The sequence below is a fragment of the Artemia sp. Qi Xiang Cuo genome, chromosome 9 (assembly GCF_049724085.1).
Source record: "Artemia sp. Qi Xiang Cuo chromosome 9, ASM4972408v1, whole genome shotgun sequence".
Classification (NCBI taxonomy): domain Eukaryota; kingdom Metazoa; phylum Arthropoda; class Branchiopoda; order Anostraca; family Artemiidae; genus Artemia; species Artemia sp. Qi Xiang Cuo.
The window spans coordinates 41,719,517-41,736,322 of NC_142802.1; the positions used below are offsets into that span (position 1 = coordinate 41,719,517).

General features: G+C 36.7%; 1 protein-coding gene across 1 annotated transcript in view; it reads right to left on the reverse strand.

Annotated features, from left to right (window-relative positions):
* Window positions 1-3,867, reverse strand: part of LOC148948661 (cysteine dioxygenase type 1-like) — a 60,150-nt gene extending 56,283 nt beyond the window's left edge. Inside the window, exons 1-2 of the mRNA XM_089094034.1 lie at window positions 3,852-3,867; window positions 3,360-3,556 (exon numbers count right to left, since the gene is read on the reverse strand). Coding sequence (XP_088950160.1) covers window positions 3,360-3,535 — 176 coding nt within the window. The 5' untranslated portion in view covers window positions 3,536-3,556; window positions 3,852-3,867. The remainder of the gene's footprint in view (window positions 1-3,359; window positions 3,557-3,851) is intronic.
* Between the last annotated feature and the right edge of the window lie 12,939 nt (window positions 3,868-16,806).

Genomic DNA, 16,806 nt, shown 5'->3' on the forward strand with positions numbered 1-16,806 from the left:
CTTCGCGTTTTTTTTATTTTATTAAGTTGTGATACAAATTCTAAAGCGAGTTATAGTCCTAATGCTAATAAGACCTTCACTTCCAACTTCACTTCCAGAAGTGATGTCAAATTAAACGAAAAAAAAATATAAAGCAACAATCTAAAAATGCTTTACTTTTATACTGTTAAAAGTGCCATTAAAAGATTTACTTTGACCTTACCAAAACTACTATATTGTTTTGTGTTTTCAGTAAAGCGCTAGCTTTCTGTAATCCTACAAGCACAGGGAAATATCACCAGTTGAATTATTTGCATTAGTTTTATTGGTATATGTTAAATGGACTGTGAAGTAATAATTTTTGTTCGTTTAAAGTTTCAACTTCGCTCTTTACTTCCCTCGGAAAAACTTTGTTTTTTAAAATTAATTAAGAAATAAGGACAACAATCAAAGGTAACATAATAATCTGTTCAAGAGAATCCTGCTAATAAAGAAATTCATCGTTGTAATGTTTTCTTTCAGTTATATATATATATATATATATATATATATATATATATATATATATATATATATATATATATATATATAAAACAAAAATAAAATACTAAAACAATTAAATTCTTTGTGGTACTGCTGCGTTATACGGACGCTTTTATATATTGTACAAGGAAACCAGTCACGAAAAACCCGTCAAACAAGCTATTCTCAAGAGACTGTTATACATAAATGACTGCAAAGCCGGGGTTTCTCAATGAGTTACAGTATTTTAACGATTGTTTTTTGGGGGTTTAAGGGGGAAAAAGTACCTAGGTTAGGTTACGTATTTAATATATGCTATGCTTTACCCCCCCCCCCCCCCGTAATGTGCAAATATATAGCCCAAATTTGTTTAAAAACTATTATATATTCATCCTATTTTATTTCATTAGCATTATCCAAACTTGAATTTTTAGAAGTGTCCGTATAATGCACCAGTACGTTCTTTCTTTATAACAAGCACGATGTTTCTGTTAATCAGATTATCATGTTTCCTTACGCTATTTTCTATTTATAAAGTCATTTCAAATAATATTTCGATATATTACGCACTCAATCCCAGAGGGAGATAAATTCCAGACTGGCAGTGAGAATATATATATATATATATATATATATATATATATATATATATATATATATATATATATATATATATATATATATATATATATATATATATATATATATATATATATATATATATATATATATATATATATATATATATATATATATATATATATATATATATATATATATACATATATGCAGAACCATTCCTATGGGAAGGGGGGGGGGGGGCAACCAGGGCAGTTAATTTTGATTATATTTGAGTAGGGTGAGGGGCGTTGTAACTGATTTTTCCTTAGGAGGGGGGGGGGTGTATGTGTAAGTGAATTGATTATTACATATGGAAAGAACATAAAAATAAATTTAGTAGTGTGTCCACCTTGTCTTGTCCCTATGTCGGTTGTGGGATCTCATATATATGTGGGATCTCAAACGCAAACAGAATATTCGAAAAGAGCATAAAATAAGGGATCTAACGGTAGGCCCGATACTTTAATTTTATTCAAATGTTTCCTTCTGAGGAGAGTCGCCAAAATAGAACATTAACTTTCATCGTTTTTTTTATGTATTTTTTTTTTTTTTTGGTAACATCCTGGGCCTACATCTGGGAAAATGAGGAGGGGTGCATTGCCAGAAAACCCACCACGGTATTGTGCAAAGAGCATAAAATAGTAAATCTAAAGGTAGGCCTACTGATTTTCATTAATTGGTCCAGCGTGTTTGATAGATGCAGTCAACTAGAGCAAATTTACTTTAATCATGACCCAGAAAGAGGGTCAAGTTTCTACATCCACTGCTTTCGATTTGTAAGGTTTTAAGAACTATGTGATAGAAATTCTGATGCCACTTTTCCTAAACTTAAATAATTATCTTCAAATTAAGTTTCATTAACATACTGACAAAAGGGCACAGGCCTAGAATCAGTGGCGTAATTTCGTCAAAATCCTGGGAGGTAAGGGGTCAACATTGGAGCCGATTTTTTCAAAACAAGTGAAAATTACAATTAAAACTGATAAATGAGCCATATAACACCCCATAGGTTGTTATACTAAAGAAAACCGGGTACTTACGTATTATATCGACCACACTGCTGTTCTTGATCTGTTGTCAAACCGGTTTCTCTGTGTACACACGGAGATAATTAGCTTAGCCTGAGTGAGATAAAATATTATGCAGGTATATTTTAATTAAATATTTAACTTATAGAGTTGGTTAGCTTAGGTATTTAATATAATACGTTCTGGGCGGCCTACTTTCCATTATTCTATGTTATAGTTTTCATAATTTTGTTACTAAAGTATAATATTTTCATCACATTTTGGCATATTTAATTATGATTAATGTAACTGTACCTCTTGAGTATGGTCGATAGAATACGCAAGTACCGAAAATCTATCCGTTCCTGTGAATGCTTGAATTATGCAGCCTTATCTTAGTTTTGACAAGATTTTTGAAGAAACTAAATTTCAGCTGGGGGGAAACTGGGGTCTGGGGGGCATAGCAAATTACACCCCTCCCTAAAATTTGGGTTATTAAGTAGGAAACCTGCCCTAGGATGGATGATAAACTAACATTTACCCCCCCCCCCCCCAATTCGAAAATAAATAGCCCCAAAAAACGTTTCCCATTCCTATTGGCATGCGTCACTTTTGCTTCAACCCGTGAAGCCTACCCTTAAATTAAATCAACGCAGACGAAATCAAAAATGGAAAAGACATGGGAAATATATTATTTTGGCTATATGTTTGGACACTACGAGAAGGGGGGGGGGGGTACACCATAGTGCAAGTCTCTTCAAAAGGTATTAATTACACATGTTCTGCATATTATGAAGTAACAATTGTTTTCTTAACAAGTTGGTAAAGTTCTACCAAATAATATTATTGAGTTAGGACTAAAGTGAATTTACCATTTAATGCCTTTTTTTATTCTTATTACAAATATAATAAGCATTTCTATCAGAAATGAATTTCACCCCCCCCCCCCTATATATACCAATTCAGGGTTAGGTTGGGTATATATAGGGGGGGGTTGAAATTCATTTCTGATTGAAATGATTATTATATTTGTAATCAGCATAAAAAAAGGCATCGAATGGTGTATTCACTTTTGTCCCAACTCAATAATATGATTTAGTAGAACTTTACCAACAAGTTTCCTTCTCAATATTCCCGCTTCTATGCTTCTACCGACAAAAGTATCTATTGTGTCATACTTCTTGATCAAATTAGCCTAGAATTGATCTAACTAAGAAACATATAGGCTACCTGTAACGATCAAATTTAGCAAACTTTTTCCAGTCAGCAGGGTTACTTCTATAGTTTGTCATCAAATCTTCAACATAGTCTACATCAACTTCATCACCTTCAAATGCGGCATGCACCTCTTGAATAAGTTCATCAAGAGAATTTACCTTCGGCGCCGTTAATTTCTTTCCACACATGTTTCAGTTAAACGTGTCTGACTAAATGAGAAAAAATCAGATAGAGGATAGTCAGAGCAAAGATTAAATGGCGCTTTTCTATTGGCTCGTGAATGGGCGAGGTCGTATTTAACTACGTCAAAATAACCGGTTGTACTTGATTTTCACAAATATTAAGCAATAAGATTTTTTCGGAACTGTATTAGGCTTGAATTCCTAGATTCGCAAAATTTGTTTAATAGCCAGGCTATATTATTTGGTAGGGTTAGTTTATAATATCCTACCCAATAGTTTTTTTTGGAACACGATGCTTCCGTACAATCCAGAACACACTTACACACTCGAAAGGTTTGCTAAATATACGATCTATGAAAACCGGTTTCATAGCCACAAAGATAAATAACCGTTGACAGAACACATTGGTCTTTATTTGTGCAGGGTAGGGCGTGCTGTTCTTTTATCTATAACCCACACGCGATATTTTACAGCGAAGATTCTAAAGAAACTAGTCAAACAGGTTTTTTTCAACGGAGATTTCCTTTGCTGAGGATTGCAAACAGTAATTTATCACTGCGTTTACAATATTTAAACTTTTATTTTCTGGGGTTTAGAGGGAAAATAGTACCTTGGTTTGGTTAAGTTACTTACGTATTTAATATATTATATGCTTTACCCCCCCCCCCCCCAGGGACAGCTCCAAGATATTTTAGGGGGGGAGGGACAAAATAGGTTGATCCGGTAAACTTGCGTTAGGATTATATACGAGTATAATCCTTTATCATGTTTTGCTTTTTAATCCTTTATCCTGTTATCTTTTTATCCTGTTTTGCTTTATTTCATTAGCATTAACGAAACTTCACTTCTCCTTTGTGTTACAGATAATAGAACAGTATTGGGTAGGGTTAGGTCACTTTACCCCTACACACCCCTAATGTGCAAATACATAGCCCAAATTGTTATTTTAGGTTACTTTACCCCCCCCCCCTTTCTAATGTGCAAAAATATAGTTCAACTTCACTTTTTGAGTGTATTCTGGATTGTACGGAAGTATCTGGCAATTTTATGTTATAAGGGTAGTTTCAGTCAAAACTCGACTGGCAATTGTGCAGCCTATAGGTTACTACAGACAAAATTATAATGATTTTCTAGGCTCAAGTGCGTCTATGGGGAGGGTCGATCTTGAGACCTACGCAAAATCAGTGAATTTGCAATTTCTGCTGTAATCTCTTACATTGTCTAAATAATATATCTCTTTTGTGTTCTTTTCAAAGTCACCTTCCCTCTTGAACACCAGCCCCTCCTCAAAAATTTTTTACTGAGTATATACCTAGATTTGCCAAAAAAAAAAGAGTTACAAGAAATCTAAAACGAATGGAAATTGGAAAATGTGAGGGGGTTTGCCACGCCCTTAGTCCCACACCAGGTTTTAATGAGCATGATTCTTAACTGGGTATATTTATTCGAAATGATTCGACAGCCATTTTTCAACGTCTCGTTTCTAAACCGATTTACCCACAAGATAGAGATTCTCGGTATACACATTATGTGTTTTTTTACTCACCAAAGTGCTATGATTTTACATCTCACATCTTACTTCTGTCTACTCAGATTATCATTTTTTTTCATCAAAGTACTAAGAACTTATAGCTCACATCCAACAAGTTTGTTTATTTACCAAAGTTCTAAAATCTTACAGCTCACTGCCAAGTAGAGCATTGAAGAGAGAATCTCATCGAAGTTTTTTTTTTTACCACTGATCAGAGTAGAACGAAGAAAGATATTTTAAAAAAATTACTAAGAAGCAGAATTAGAGTCCTCTAATTTTCGTTAAATTCGTCTTATCAAAAGATGTAACATCGTAAGATGTTAAACCTGATTGGTTCAAATAATTTCTATAAATTAACTGATATCTCACACATATCGAGAACGGTCATACCACATTGAAAGTATTTAGTCTCGTCAGATTCTCTAAGTCATACAACGTCGGACCCAGTCAGTACTTGGAAGGGTGACTGCTTTGTGACACAAGGTGCTGTTGACACATTTTTTTTTAAATCAAGTTAGGCGTGAAGTCAGATTAAGACAAGCAGAGGTCTGACATCAGAAGTCCATAATATGCGCTGATTCACTGTCTGTTCTAAATTACCTTTCACGTCAGCAAAGCCCAGGACCAAAATATTGCCCTTACGATTGAAAATACGATAACACAATTATCAAGAAAAGATACTTTTTTTTTTTTTAAGATACTTATTGGGCTCCTTCACACTGCGGAATAGTAAAAAATTAATTAGCAAAATTGATAGCAAAAGAATCATCCCAACTAGATTTCACAACTTTTACCACAGTAGACAGAACATACAGTATCGACATAGGCTATACTCTCAATTAAAAATATGTGACACAGATTTGAAACCACACAAGATTCATACTCCGCCTTCGCACACGCGCGATTCCGAAGTACACATGACGATAAGCCTATGGAAAGCCTGTTTTTTTGGTGTTTTCGATTCACGACTCAAATAGCAGACAAAATTATAATAGCAAGAAAAAACTATAGGCTAATCAAGAAAAATATAAATTTTTTTTTCCTTATACGGATCAAGATTAGCAGAGGGTAACTTGTACAAGTCCTTCTTTCCAAGGGGGGAGTGAAGTAAAGTACATGCTTTCCTCAGACGAATAAAAAATTTGTCTCTAAACAATAAATAGGTAATTTTTATAATTTTATATTTATTGAAAGATAGATATTTTTGAAAATTATAACATTAAAATAAAATAAAATCAAAATTCCTAATATTTATGCTGTAGTTGAAAGGAATCACGCTCGGCTAATCAAGCCAGGTTTGCAACAGTTCTCCACGACCAGATCCTTTTTTGATATTGAATAAATGGGTTGTCCGACAAAAATTTATCATAGACAGCGCAATAGTGCTGCCTAAGTAAAGAACGATGTTGGCACAATGTATTATTTTTTTTCTAGATTAGGGCACTTCGTATCAAATGAGTTGTCGTAGAAACTTAGAAAAGGGCTCATTCGATTGGAAATTGGAATGGCTGGTGCCCTTTTAGATAGTCAAAAGTGATTGGAAGGCAAGTAATACCCCTTCCACGCCCTGCAATTCCCCAAACACATCCAATCAAAATTTTGAGATAGCCATTTTGTCCAACGTAGTTGATTTCCAAATAGAAATTATGTTTTTGAGAGGGACACCCCCCCCCCAAAGTAAGTTCTATAAATTATAAAAAGGTCTCATTTGATTGAAAATTCAGAGGACTAGTGCCCTTTTTAACAGTCGAAAGTGATTGGGGAGCAACTAACACCCCTCTCACGCCAATATTTTCCCCAAACACATCCAATCAAAATTTTGAGATACCCATTTTGTTCAAAGTATTTGAAAGTTCTGGAAACTAGGTCCTTGAGGATGACAACCCCCCCCCCCCCCACAGACCTCAGAGCAAGATTTGTAAGTTATGCCCTGGGGGCATATAAGGTTTTTATAGAAAACATTGTTGTAGAAACTTCAAAAAGGCCAATTTTTTCCAACGTAGTTGAAAGTTCTGGAAATTACGTCTTTGAGGATGACAACCCCCTAACAGCCCTCAGGACAAGGGTTGTAAGTTATATCCTGGGGCATATAAAGTTTTTATAGAACGCAGTGGCGTAGAAACTTCAAAAAGGGCTCATTTGATTAGAAATTGAAATGGCTTTTGCCCTTTTTAATAGTCGAAAGTAATTGGAAGGCAACTAACACCCCTTCCATGCCCACTATTTCCCCAAACACATCCAATCAAAATTTTGAGATAGCCCTTTTGTTCCACGCCGTTAAAGTTAGTAGACCCTTGCCCCCTTAGGGCAAGGGTTGTAAGTTATGCCCTTGGGGCATAAAAGGTTTTTTTTATAGAAAGCGTTGTCGTAAAAACTTCAAAAAGGGCTCAATCGTTTGGAAATTGAAAGGGCTATTGTCATTTTTAATAGTTAAAAGTAATTGGAGGGCAATTAACCTCCCTCTCTCGCCCACCATTTCCCCAAACACATCCAATCAAAATTTTGAGATATTCATTTTGTTCAACGTAGTTAAAAGTTCTGGAAATTAGGTCTTTGAGGATGATAACCCCCTAAGAGCCCTCAGGGCAAGGGTTGTAAGTTATGCCCTGGGGACATATTAGGTTTTTATAGAAAGTGTTGTGGTAGAAACTTAAAAAAAGCTCATTTGACTGGAAATTGAAAGGGCTATTGCCATTTTTAATGGTCGAAAGGGTTTTGCAGAGCAACTAACCCCCTTCTCACGCGTACCGTTTCCCCAAAGACATCCAATTAAAATTTTGAGATAGGCATTTTATTCAACGCAGCTGAAAGTTCCGGAAATTATGATTCTGGGGATGACAAACCTATCAGGGCCAGTATTGTAAGTTATACCCTCCGGGCGTATAAGGTTTTATAGAAAGCGTTTTCGTAGCGATTTCAAAAAGGGCTCATTCGACTGGAAATTGAAAGGGCTAGTGCCCTTTTTAATAGTCGAAAGTGATTGGAGGGCAACTAATCCCCCTCTCACACCCACACCAATTCCTGAAACACATCCAATTAAAATTTTAAGATAGTCATTTTGTTCAACGTATGTGAAAGTTCTGGAAATTAGGTTTTTGAGGATGACAACCCCCTCCCCATCCACAGCCTTCAAGGCAATGGTTGTGAGTTATGCCCTGGGGGTATATAAGTTTTTTTTTATAGAAAATGTTGTCGTAGAATTTTCAAAAAAGGCTCATTTAATTGGAAATTGAAAGGGCTAGAGCCCTTTTTAATAGGCTAGTCGAGAAAGATTGAAGGGCAACTAACCCCTTCTCACGCCCAACATTTCCCAAAACACATCCAATCAAAATATGAGAGAGCTATTTTTTTTAACGTAGTTGAAAGTTCTGGATATTATGTCTTTGAGAATTATAACCCCCCCTCCCACACACACACACAAACACCCCTCATGGCAAGGGTTGTTAGTTATGCCCTAGGGGTATATAAGGTTTTTATATAGAGCGTTGTAATAGAAACTTCGAAACTTCGAAAGGCTATTGCCCTTTTTTATAGTCAAAAGTGATTGGAGGAGAACCAACACCCCTCCCACGCCCACCAATTCCCCAAACACATCCTATCAAAATTTTGAGATAGCCATTTTGTCCAACGTAGTTGATTTCCAGATAGAAATTATGTTTTTGAGGGGGACACCCCTCACAGACCTCAGGGCAAGGGTAGTAAGTTCTATGGGTTATAAAAAGGGCTCATTCGATTGGAAATTCAAAGGGCTAGTGCCCTTTTTAACAGTAAAAAGTGATTGGAGAGCAACTAACCACCCTCTCACGCCAATATTTTCCCCAAACACATCCAATCAAAATTTTGAGATACCCATTTTGTTCAAAGTAGTTGAAAATTCTGGAAACTAGGTCCTTGAGGATGACAACCCCCCCCCCCCCACAGACCTCAGAGCAAGGGATTTAAGTTATGCCCTGGGGGGCATATAAGGTTTTTATAGAAAGCATTGTTGTAGAAACTTCAGAAAGGGCTCATTTGATTGGAAATGGAAATTGCTAGTGCCCTTTTCAATAGTCGAAAGAGATTTGAAGGCAACTAACGCCCCTTTCACGCCCACCATTTCCCCAAACACATCCAATAAAAATTTTGAGACAGCAATTTTTTTCAATGCAGTTGAAAGTTATGGAAATTATATCTTTGAGCAGGACACCCCCCCCACTGCCTTCAGGGCAAGGGTTATAAATTATACCCTGGGGAAGCATATAAGGTTTTTATTGAAAGCTTTGTCGTAAAAACTTGAAAAAGAGCTCATTTGATTGGAAATTCAAATAGATAGTGCCCTTTTTACTAATAGTCGAAAGTGATTGAAGGGCAACTACCCCCCCCCCCCCAGACGCCCATCTTTTCCCCAAACAAATCCAATCAAAATTTTTAGATAGTCATTTTGTTCAACGTAGTTGAAAGTTTTGGAAATTAGGTTTTTAAGGATTACACCCCCCCCACCCCGCCCACAGCCCTACGGGCAAGGGTCGTAAGTTATGTCCTGGAAGCATATAAGGTTTTTATAGAAAGCTTTGTCGTAGAAACTTCAAAAAGGGCTCATTCCATCGGAAATTCAAAGGCCAAGTGCGCTTTTTTACAGTCGAAACTGATTGGAGGGCAACTAAACCCCTCTCATGCCGATCTTTTCCCCAAATACATCCAATCAAAATTTTGAGATAACCATTTTGTTCAACTTAGTTGAAAGTCTGGAAACTAGTTCTTTGAGGATGACACAAGCGTTGCAAGTTATGCCCTGGGGGCATACAAGGTTCTTATAGAAAGTATTGTCGTAGAAACTTCCAAAAGGGCTCATTCGATTGGAAATGGAAATTGCTAATGCCCTTTTTAATAGTCGAAAGTGATTTGAAGGCAATTAACGCCCCTTCCACGCCCACCATTTCCCCAAACAAATCTAATCAAAATTTTGAGATAGCCATTTTGTTCAACCCAGTTGAAAGTTGTGTAAATTATATCTTTGAGCTGGACACTCCCCCCCCCCCCTTAGTCTTCAGGGCGATGGGTATAAGTTATGCCCTAGGGGCATATAAGGTTTTTATTGAAAGCTTTGTCGTAGAAACTTGAAAAAGGGCTCATTTGATTGGAAATTCAAAGGGCTAGTGTCCTTTTGAATAGTCGAAACTGATTGGAGGGCAACTAACCCCCCTCTTAGGCCCACCTTTCCTCCAAATACATCCAATCCAAATTTTTAGATAGCCATTTTGTTCAACGTAGTTGAAAGTTTTGGAAATTAGATCTTTAAGGATTGTACCCCCCCCCCCCCACAGCCACATCCCTAAGGGCAAGGGTTTTAAAGTATGCCCTGGGAGCATATAAGATTTTTATAGAAAGTGTTGTCATAGAAACTTCAAAAAGATCTAATTCGATTAGAAATTGAAATGGGTAGTGCCCTTTTTAATAGTCGAAAGTAATTGGAGGGCAACTAAGCTCCCTCTCACGCCCACCATTTCCCCAAACAAATACAATCCAAAATTTTGAGATAGCTATTTTCTTTAACGTAGTTGAAAGTTCTGAAAATTAGGTTTTTGAGGATGACAACCCCCCAAACCCCTCAGGACAAGAGTTGTAAGTTATGAACTGGGGGCATAAAAGGTTTTTATAGAAAGTTTTTTCGTAGAAAAAGGGCTCGTTCGATTGAAAATTCAAAGGGCTAGTGACCTTTTTAATAGTCGAAAGTGATTAGAGGGCAACTAACCCCACTCTCACGTCCACCATTTTCCCGAACACCAACAAACAAAATTTTGAGATAGATATTCTGTTCAACGTAGTTGAAACGTCCTGAAATTATGTCTTTGAGGATGAAACTCCCCCTACAGTCCTCAGGGCAAGGTTTGTAAGTTATGCCCTGGGGGCATATATGGTTTTTATTAGAAATTGTTGTCCTAAAACTTTAAAAAGGGCTCACTCGTTTGGAAATTGAAAGGACTAGTGCCCTTCTTAATAGTTGAAAGTAAATAGAAGGCAACTAACCTCCCTCTCAAGCCCACCATTTACCCAAACACATGCAATAAAAATTTTGAGATATTCATTTTGTTCCACGTAGTTAACAGTTCTGGAAATTATGTCTTTGAGGATGATTACCCCCTAAGAGCCCTCAGGGCAAGGGTTGTAAGTTATGCCCTGGGGACATATTAGGTTTTTATAGAAAGTTTTGTGGTAGAAACTTAAAAAAAGCTCATTTGACTGAAAATTGAAAGGGATAGTGCCCTTTTTAATGGTCAAAAGGGTTTTGGAGAGCAACTAAGCCCCCTCTCACGCTCACCGTTTCCCCAAACACATCCAATTAAAATTTTGATATAGGCATTTTCTTCAACGTAGTTGAAAGTTCCGGAAATTATGATTCTGAGGATGACAAACCCCCAAAACCCCTCAGGGCCAGGGTTGTAATTTATGCCCTTTGGGCATATAAGGTTTTATAGAAAGCTTTTTCGTAGAGACTACAAAAAGGGCTCATTTGACTGGAAATTGAAAGGGCTAGTGCCCTTTTTAATAGTCGAAAGTGATTGGAGGGCAACTAATCCCCCTCTCACACCCACACCAATTCCTGAAACACATCTAATCAAATTTTTAAGAAAGTCATTTCGTTCAACGTATATAAAAGTTCTAGAAATTAGGTTTTTGAGGATGACAACCCCCTCCCCCTCCACAGCCTTCAAAGCAGATGGTTGTAATTTATACCCTGGGGACATATAAGGTTTTTTTTTTTTTATAGAAAATGTTGTCGTAGAAACTTCAAAAAAGGCTTATTCAATTGGAAATTGAAAGGGCTATTGCCCTTTTTATTAGGCTAGTCGAGACTGATTGAAGGCTAACTAACCTCTTCTTGCGTCCACCATTTCCCGAAACACATCCAATCAAAATTTGAGATAGCTATTTTTTTCAACGTAGTTGAAAGTTCTGGAAATTATGTGTTTGAGGATAATAACCCCCCCCCCCCCCCCACACACACACACACACATAACCCTCATGGTAAGGGTTGTTAGTTATGCCCTAGGGGTATATAAGGTTTTTATAGAGAGCGTTGTAATAGAAACTTCGAAGGGCTATTGCCCTTTTTTATAGTCAAAAGTGATTGGAGGAGAACTAACATCCCTCCCATGCCCACCATTTCCCCCAAAAACATCCAATAAAAATTTGAGATCGCCATTTTTGTGAAAAGTGTGGAAATTACGTTTTTGAAGATGACACTCCTCCCACAACCCTCAGCGCAAGGTTTGTAATTTATGCCCTATGGGCTTATAAGGTTTTATAGAAAGCGTTGTCGTAGAAACTTCAAGAAGGGATCATTCGATTGGAAATTGAAAGGGCTAATGCCCTATTTAATAGTCAAAAGTGATTGGAGGGCAACTACCGCCCCTCTCTCGCCCACCATTTCCCCAAACACATTCAATCAAAATTTTGATATAGACGTTTTGTTCAACATAGTTGAAAGCTCTGGAAATTAGCTCTTTGCCAGCTTTGTCGTAGAAACTTCAAGAAGGGCTCATTAAGTTGGAAATTGAGAGGGCTAATGCCCTTATTAATAGTCAAAAGCGATCGGAGGGCGAATGCCCCCCCCCTATGCCCATCATTTCCCCAAACACTTCCGATGAACATTTGTTATAGCTATTTTGTCGAACGTAGTTGAAGGGTCTGGAAATTATTTGTTTGAGTATGACAACCCTCCACAGCCCTAAGGGCTAAGGTTGTAAGTTATGCCCTGGGGACATAAAGTGTTTTATAGAAAGTGTTGTCGTAAAACTTTAAAAAGGGCTCTTTCGATTGGAAAAATGAGAGGATTACTACCCTTTTCAATAGTCGAAAGTAATCGGAGGGAGAATCACCCCACCCCCCCAGGCCCATCATTTGCCCAAACAATTCCGATGAACATTTTGATATGGCTTTTTTGTTCAACTTAGTTGAAAGGTCTGGAAATTATGTCTTTGAGCTCCCCCCATAGCCCTCAGGACAAGGTTGCATTTTAAGCACTTGGGGCATATTACGTTTTTATAGAAAGTTCTGTCTTAGAAGCTTCAAAAAGGCCTCATTCGATTGGAAATTGAGAGGATTAGTGCCTTTTTCATTAGTCAAAAGTGATCAGAGGGCAAATACTCCCCTCCACGCCTATCATTTCTGCAAACACTTCCAATCAAAATTTTGATATAGCCATTTTGAAAAGACTTATCAGAAAAGTCTCGCAATTATGTCTTTGAGGATAAGAAATCCCCCGGCCCTCAGGGCAAGGGTTGTAAGTTATGGCTTGGGGTCTTATAGGGTTTTTATAGAAAATGTGGTAACACTCTTGGTGATTTTTAAAATTCCTGAAGATTCAAAATATTTCTTGGGAATTCATTCAGAGGTCACAAGATGACGCATTAATTAATGGAGCTAGCAATAACAAATTTAGCATAAAGGGGAGGGGGCAACCCTGCCAGGTACATTTCGTGAACTTGTGGGTTTGCAAAATATGCCGTTAAAAAGTTAACCAAGAAATCTGTATCTGCTGGCTGGTAGAATTACGTGCTCTCTGGCCCTTGCGTTTCTTGCCAAGATGTTTCTTTTGTATGATGCCTCCAAACCACAGTATTTAGACGATTGACCAGAGCAGGGGTCTTGTCAAAGGAACCAGGGGATCAAGATTTATCACCGTTTGTCTGACATTTCACCTTAGGCTTGACCCATGACAATTTTTCAGAGGTAAAACAAATATACAAGAAATTGACACCTTTTGAGTGGACTTTTTCAAAGCGAAAGCTTACCATGAAGGATGCATACTGTGGCATAGGGATTAAAAACGCTCATAAGCAAAGGAATCTCGATTGGAGGAAGAAAAAAGATTATTCTGGTTATTCGTTTCAATGGAAACCAAGAAAAAAGCAAAAACAAAAGGTTTTAGAAAGTAAAGACAGAAAGATAGGCTGTTATCTGATTGAATGTCAGGTACAGAGTTGCCAACTTTTGGGTCAATGAATATGTCCCTTGAGCATCCAAAAATGTGTCCTTTTCAGCCAAATTATGTCCATAATATGTCCATCTTGAAATTTCAGAAACTATTTTTTAGACTGGAAAACCTCTTTCAAAGTGGTCAGTTAAAATCGAATATAATGAAAACAAAAAGATTCATTTAGTACATTCATACAGAATGAACTTGTTTGAAAGCACAAAAGTCATAAAAACATGTAAACAGTAAAAAACTACTTGTGGGAGCTTAAGACTCATCTTCCTACGAAATGAGATACATAAAAAAGTACTTTTTTATGCTTCTTCCTACAAGATGCATTAAAAACTACATTTTAATGGACAAGCTCCTTAGTTCTGTTGAAGAATGCCGAAGTGTTGAATGGATATTTTTTAACAATATCGAAAGTATTGAACTTGGTTATCAAACACCTAAATATTTAATCCCTTTAGACTACTCAGTATTCATAAAAAGTAACGCATTACCAAAATAGTTTGTTCAAAGTAGAACATTAAAACTAAGATGAAGAAAATCAAATAAAATTTGTTTTATTCAATATTTTTAATTTGGTATTTTAAATACGAAAACCTAATATATTTGAAAACTTTATGCTTCATAACTGTAAAAAATTTAATCTTTTTCAAAATGACAACTAGATAAATAAAATCACTCCTGGAAAAAAAATGATAATAAAACACAAAAAACGTTTCTGTTCAGGGGAAAGATACAGAAATTCCCAGCAGTCCGTTTACGTTTCTGATTATTTCTGATATTCGATACATTTCTGATTATGGTGGCTCCATATATCAGCTCATGGGTACTCTTGCAATGCAGTCAAAGCTTGACGGCATATTTTTTTTTTTTTTTTTACCGAAAAAGCCCTTATTAAGTTGTTTTCAATAATTATACAAACTTTCTTGTATACTAATAACTGCACTAATTACTAATAAACAAATACATATTTAGAGTCACCATAAAAAGCTGATTCTTTGATTTAATGTTATCAAAAGTTAGGCTCTTATACTTTCGTTATTTACTTACAAGGATCGTTATTTAGTTACAATTCATTACTATGAAGGGTATGAAGAATTTGATTGATTTTTTTTGTTTCTCCAATCAAATCATAAAGAAAAAATGTTTCTGGAAAACTCTAAAAGGGTCACGCAGTCACAAATCAGAACTTATGTTTTCCTTACTAAGGGTCGAAATCTATTGGTAGGCAGCCAAAAACGGGGCAACGCACATTTTTCCATGGTTTTTCCCTTTTCTTTTCTCTTTCCTTTGGTTTCCTTATAATTACTTTATAGTCCTAAATTTCCAGGGGCGCCATGGCCCTCTGGCAGGAGTCAAGCGACGTTGCAGAGCGCTAGGTAAGCTGGGTTGCCCTTCAATCAGGGGGGGGGGGGGTGACATCTCCAAAGGCATAGTTACTGGAACTTTCAACAATGCTGAATAAAACAGATGTCTACAAATTTTGATTGGATGCTGGTTTTCGGAAATGATAGGCGCGGGAGGGGGGGGGGGCTTGTCTTCAAATCACTTTTGACTCTTATGAAAGGCATTAAAATTCTATCAAATTAGCCCCATCTGAAGTTTATACGACAACCCATTCCGTAAAACCTTATATACCCCAGGGACATAAATTACAACCCTTGTCCCAGGGGTATTAGGGGTTGAATCATCGACGATGGCATTATTATATGTTCTTTGGACCATTTTTAACAAAATGACAATCTCAAGATTTCTGTTGGATGCATCTGGGGAAAATAAGACGTGGGTGGAGGGGTGGCTTGTTTGCCTCTGGCCACTTCTGACTCATAAAAATGGCACTAGAACTACTGATTTTCAATCCAGTGAGCCCCCTTCAAAGTTTATAAGGCCCTTCCTTCCATAGAAATCTTATCTGTTAATAATGGGAAACTAGTATAACTCATAGCCCTTGCCCTTAAAGTTCTTTTTTTTGGGGGGGGGGGGGTCATCCACAAAAAACATATGCACTGGACCTTTCAAATATGCTGAACAAAATTGCAATCTCAAAATTTGGATTGGACATATTTGGGAAAACGATGGGCAGGGGAGGAGGCTGTTCACCCTCGAATCAATTATGATTCTTAGAAAAGGCATTGCAGCTTTCAATCTACAATCGAGTCACTTTTGAAGTTTTAACGACAACCCTTTCTACACGATGTGCCTTGGTCGAAAGTAAAAAATAAATTGTAATTTTATCACTCTTTCATTCATTAAATGAAAAAAATAAGTTTTCTACTTAAAGTAAAGAGCAACATTAAAACTTAAAACGAAAAGAAATTATTCCTTATATTAGAAGAGCTGCCCCTTCCTCAATACCCCTCTCTTCAAGGTAAAATATTTTTAAGAACTTTTAAAAAAGGTGTTTTTTCAATTACAAGGCACTTGTGTTACAAGAATCATTCTTTAAAAATTAGATAAAAGGTCGAACATTAGCGTAGAGGGGGGTGGGGGTATTAAAGTGGGAGTAGCCCACGTCATATACAGAATAATTTCTGTTCATTTTAAGTTTTAATGTCACTCTTTACTTTCGGTAGAAAAGACTTGTTTTTTTTTCTGATCATTTTTCAGATAATCCCAGAAAATCCACCCCTCTGTGGAAAATTTCCCCACGAAAAATTCCACTATATAAAGTTCCTCCCATGTAAAATTCTTTCGCCGGGAAATTACCCCTGGACAACTCCATACCTGCTGCAAATTCTTCCCCGAAAATTTTTCGCTTACAATTCTGGCTGAAAAATATTC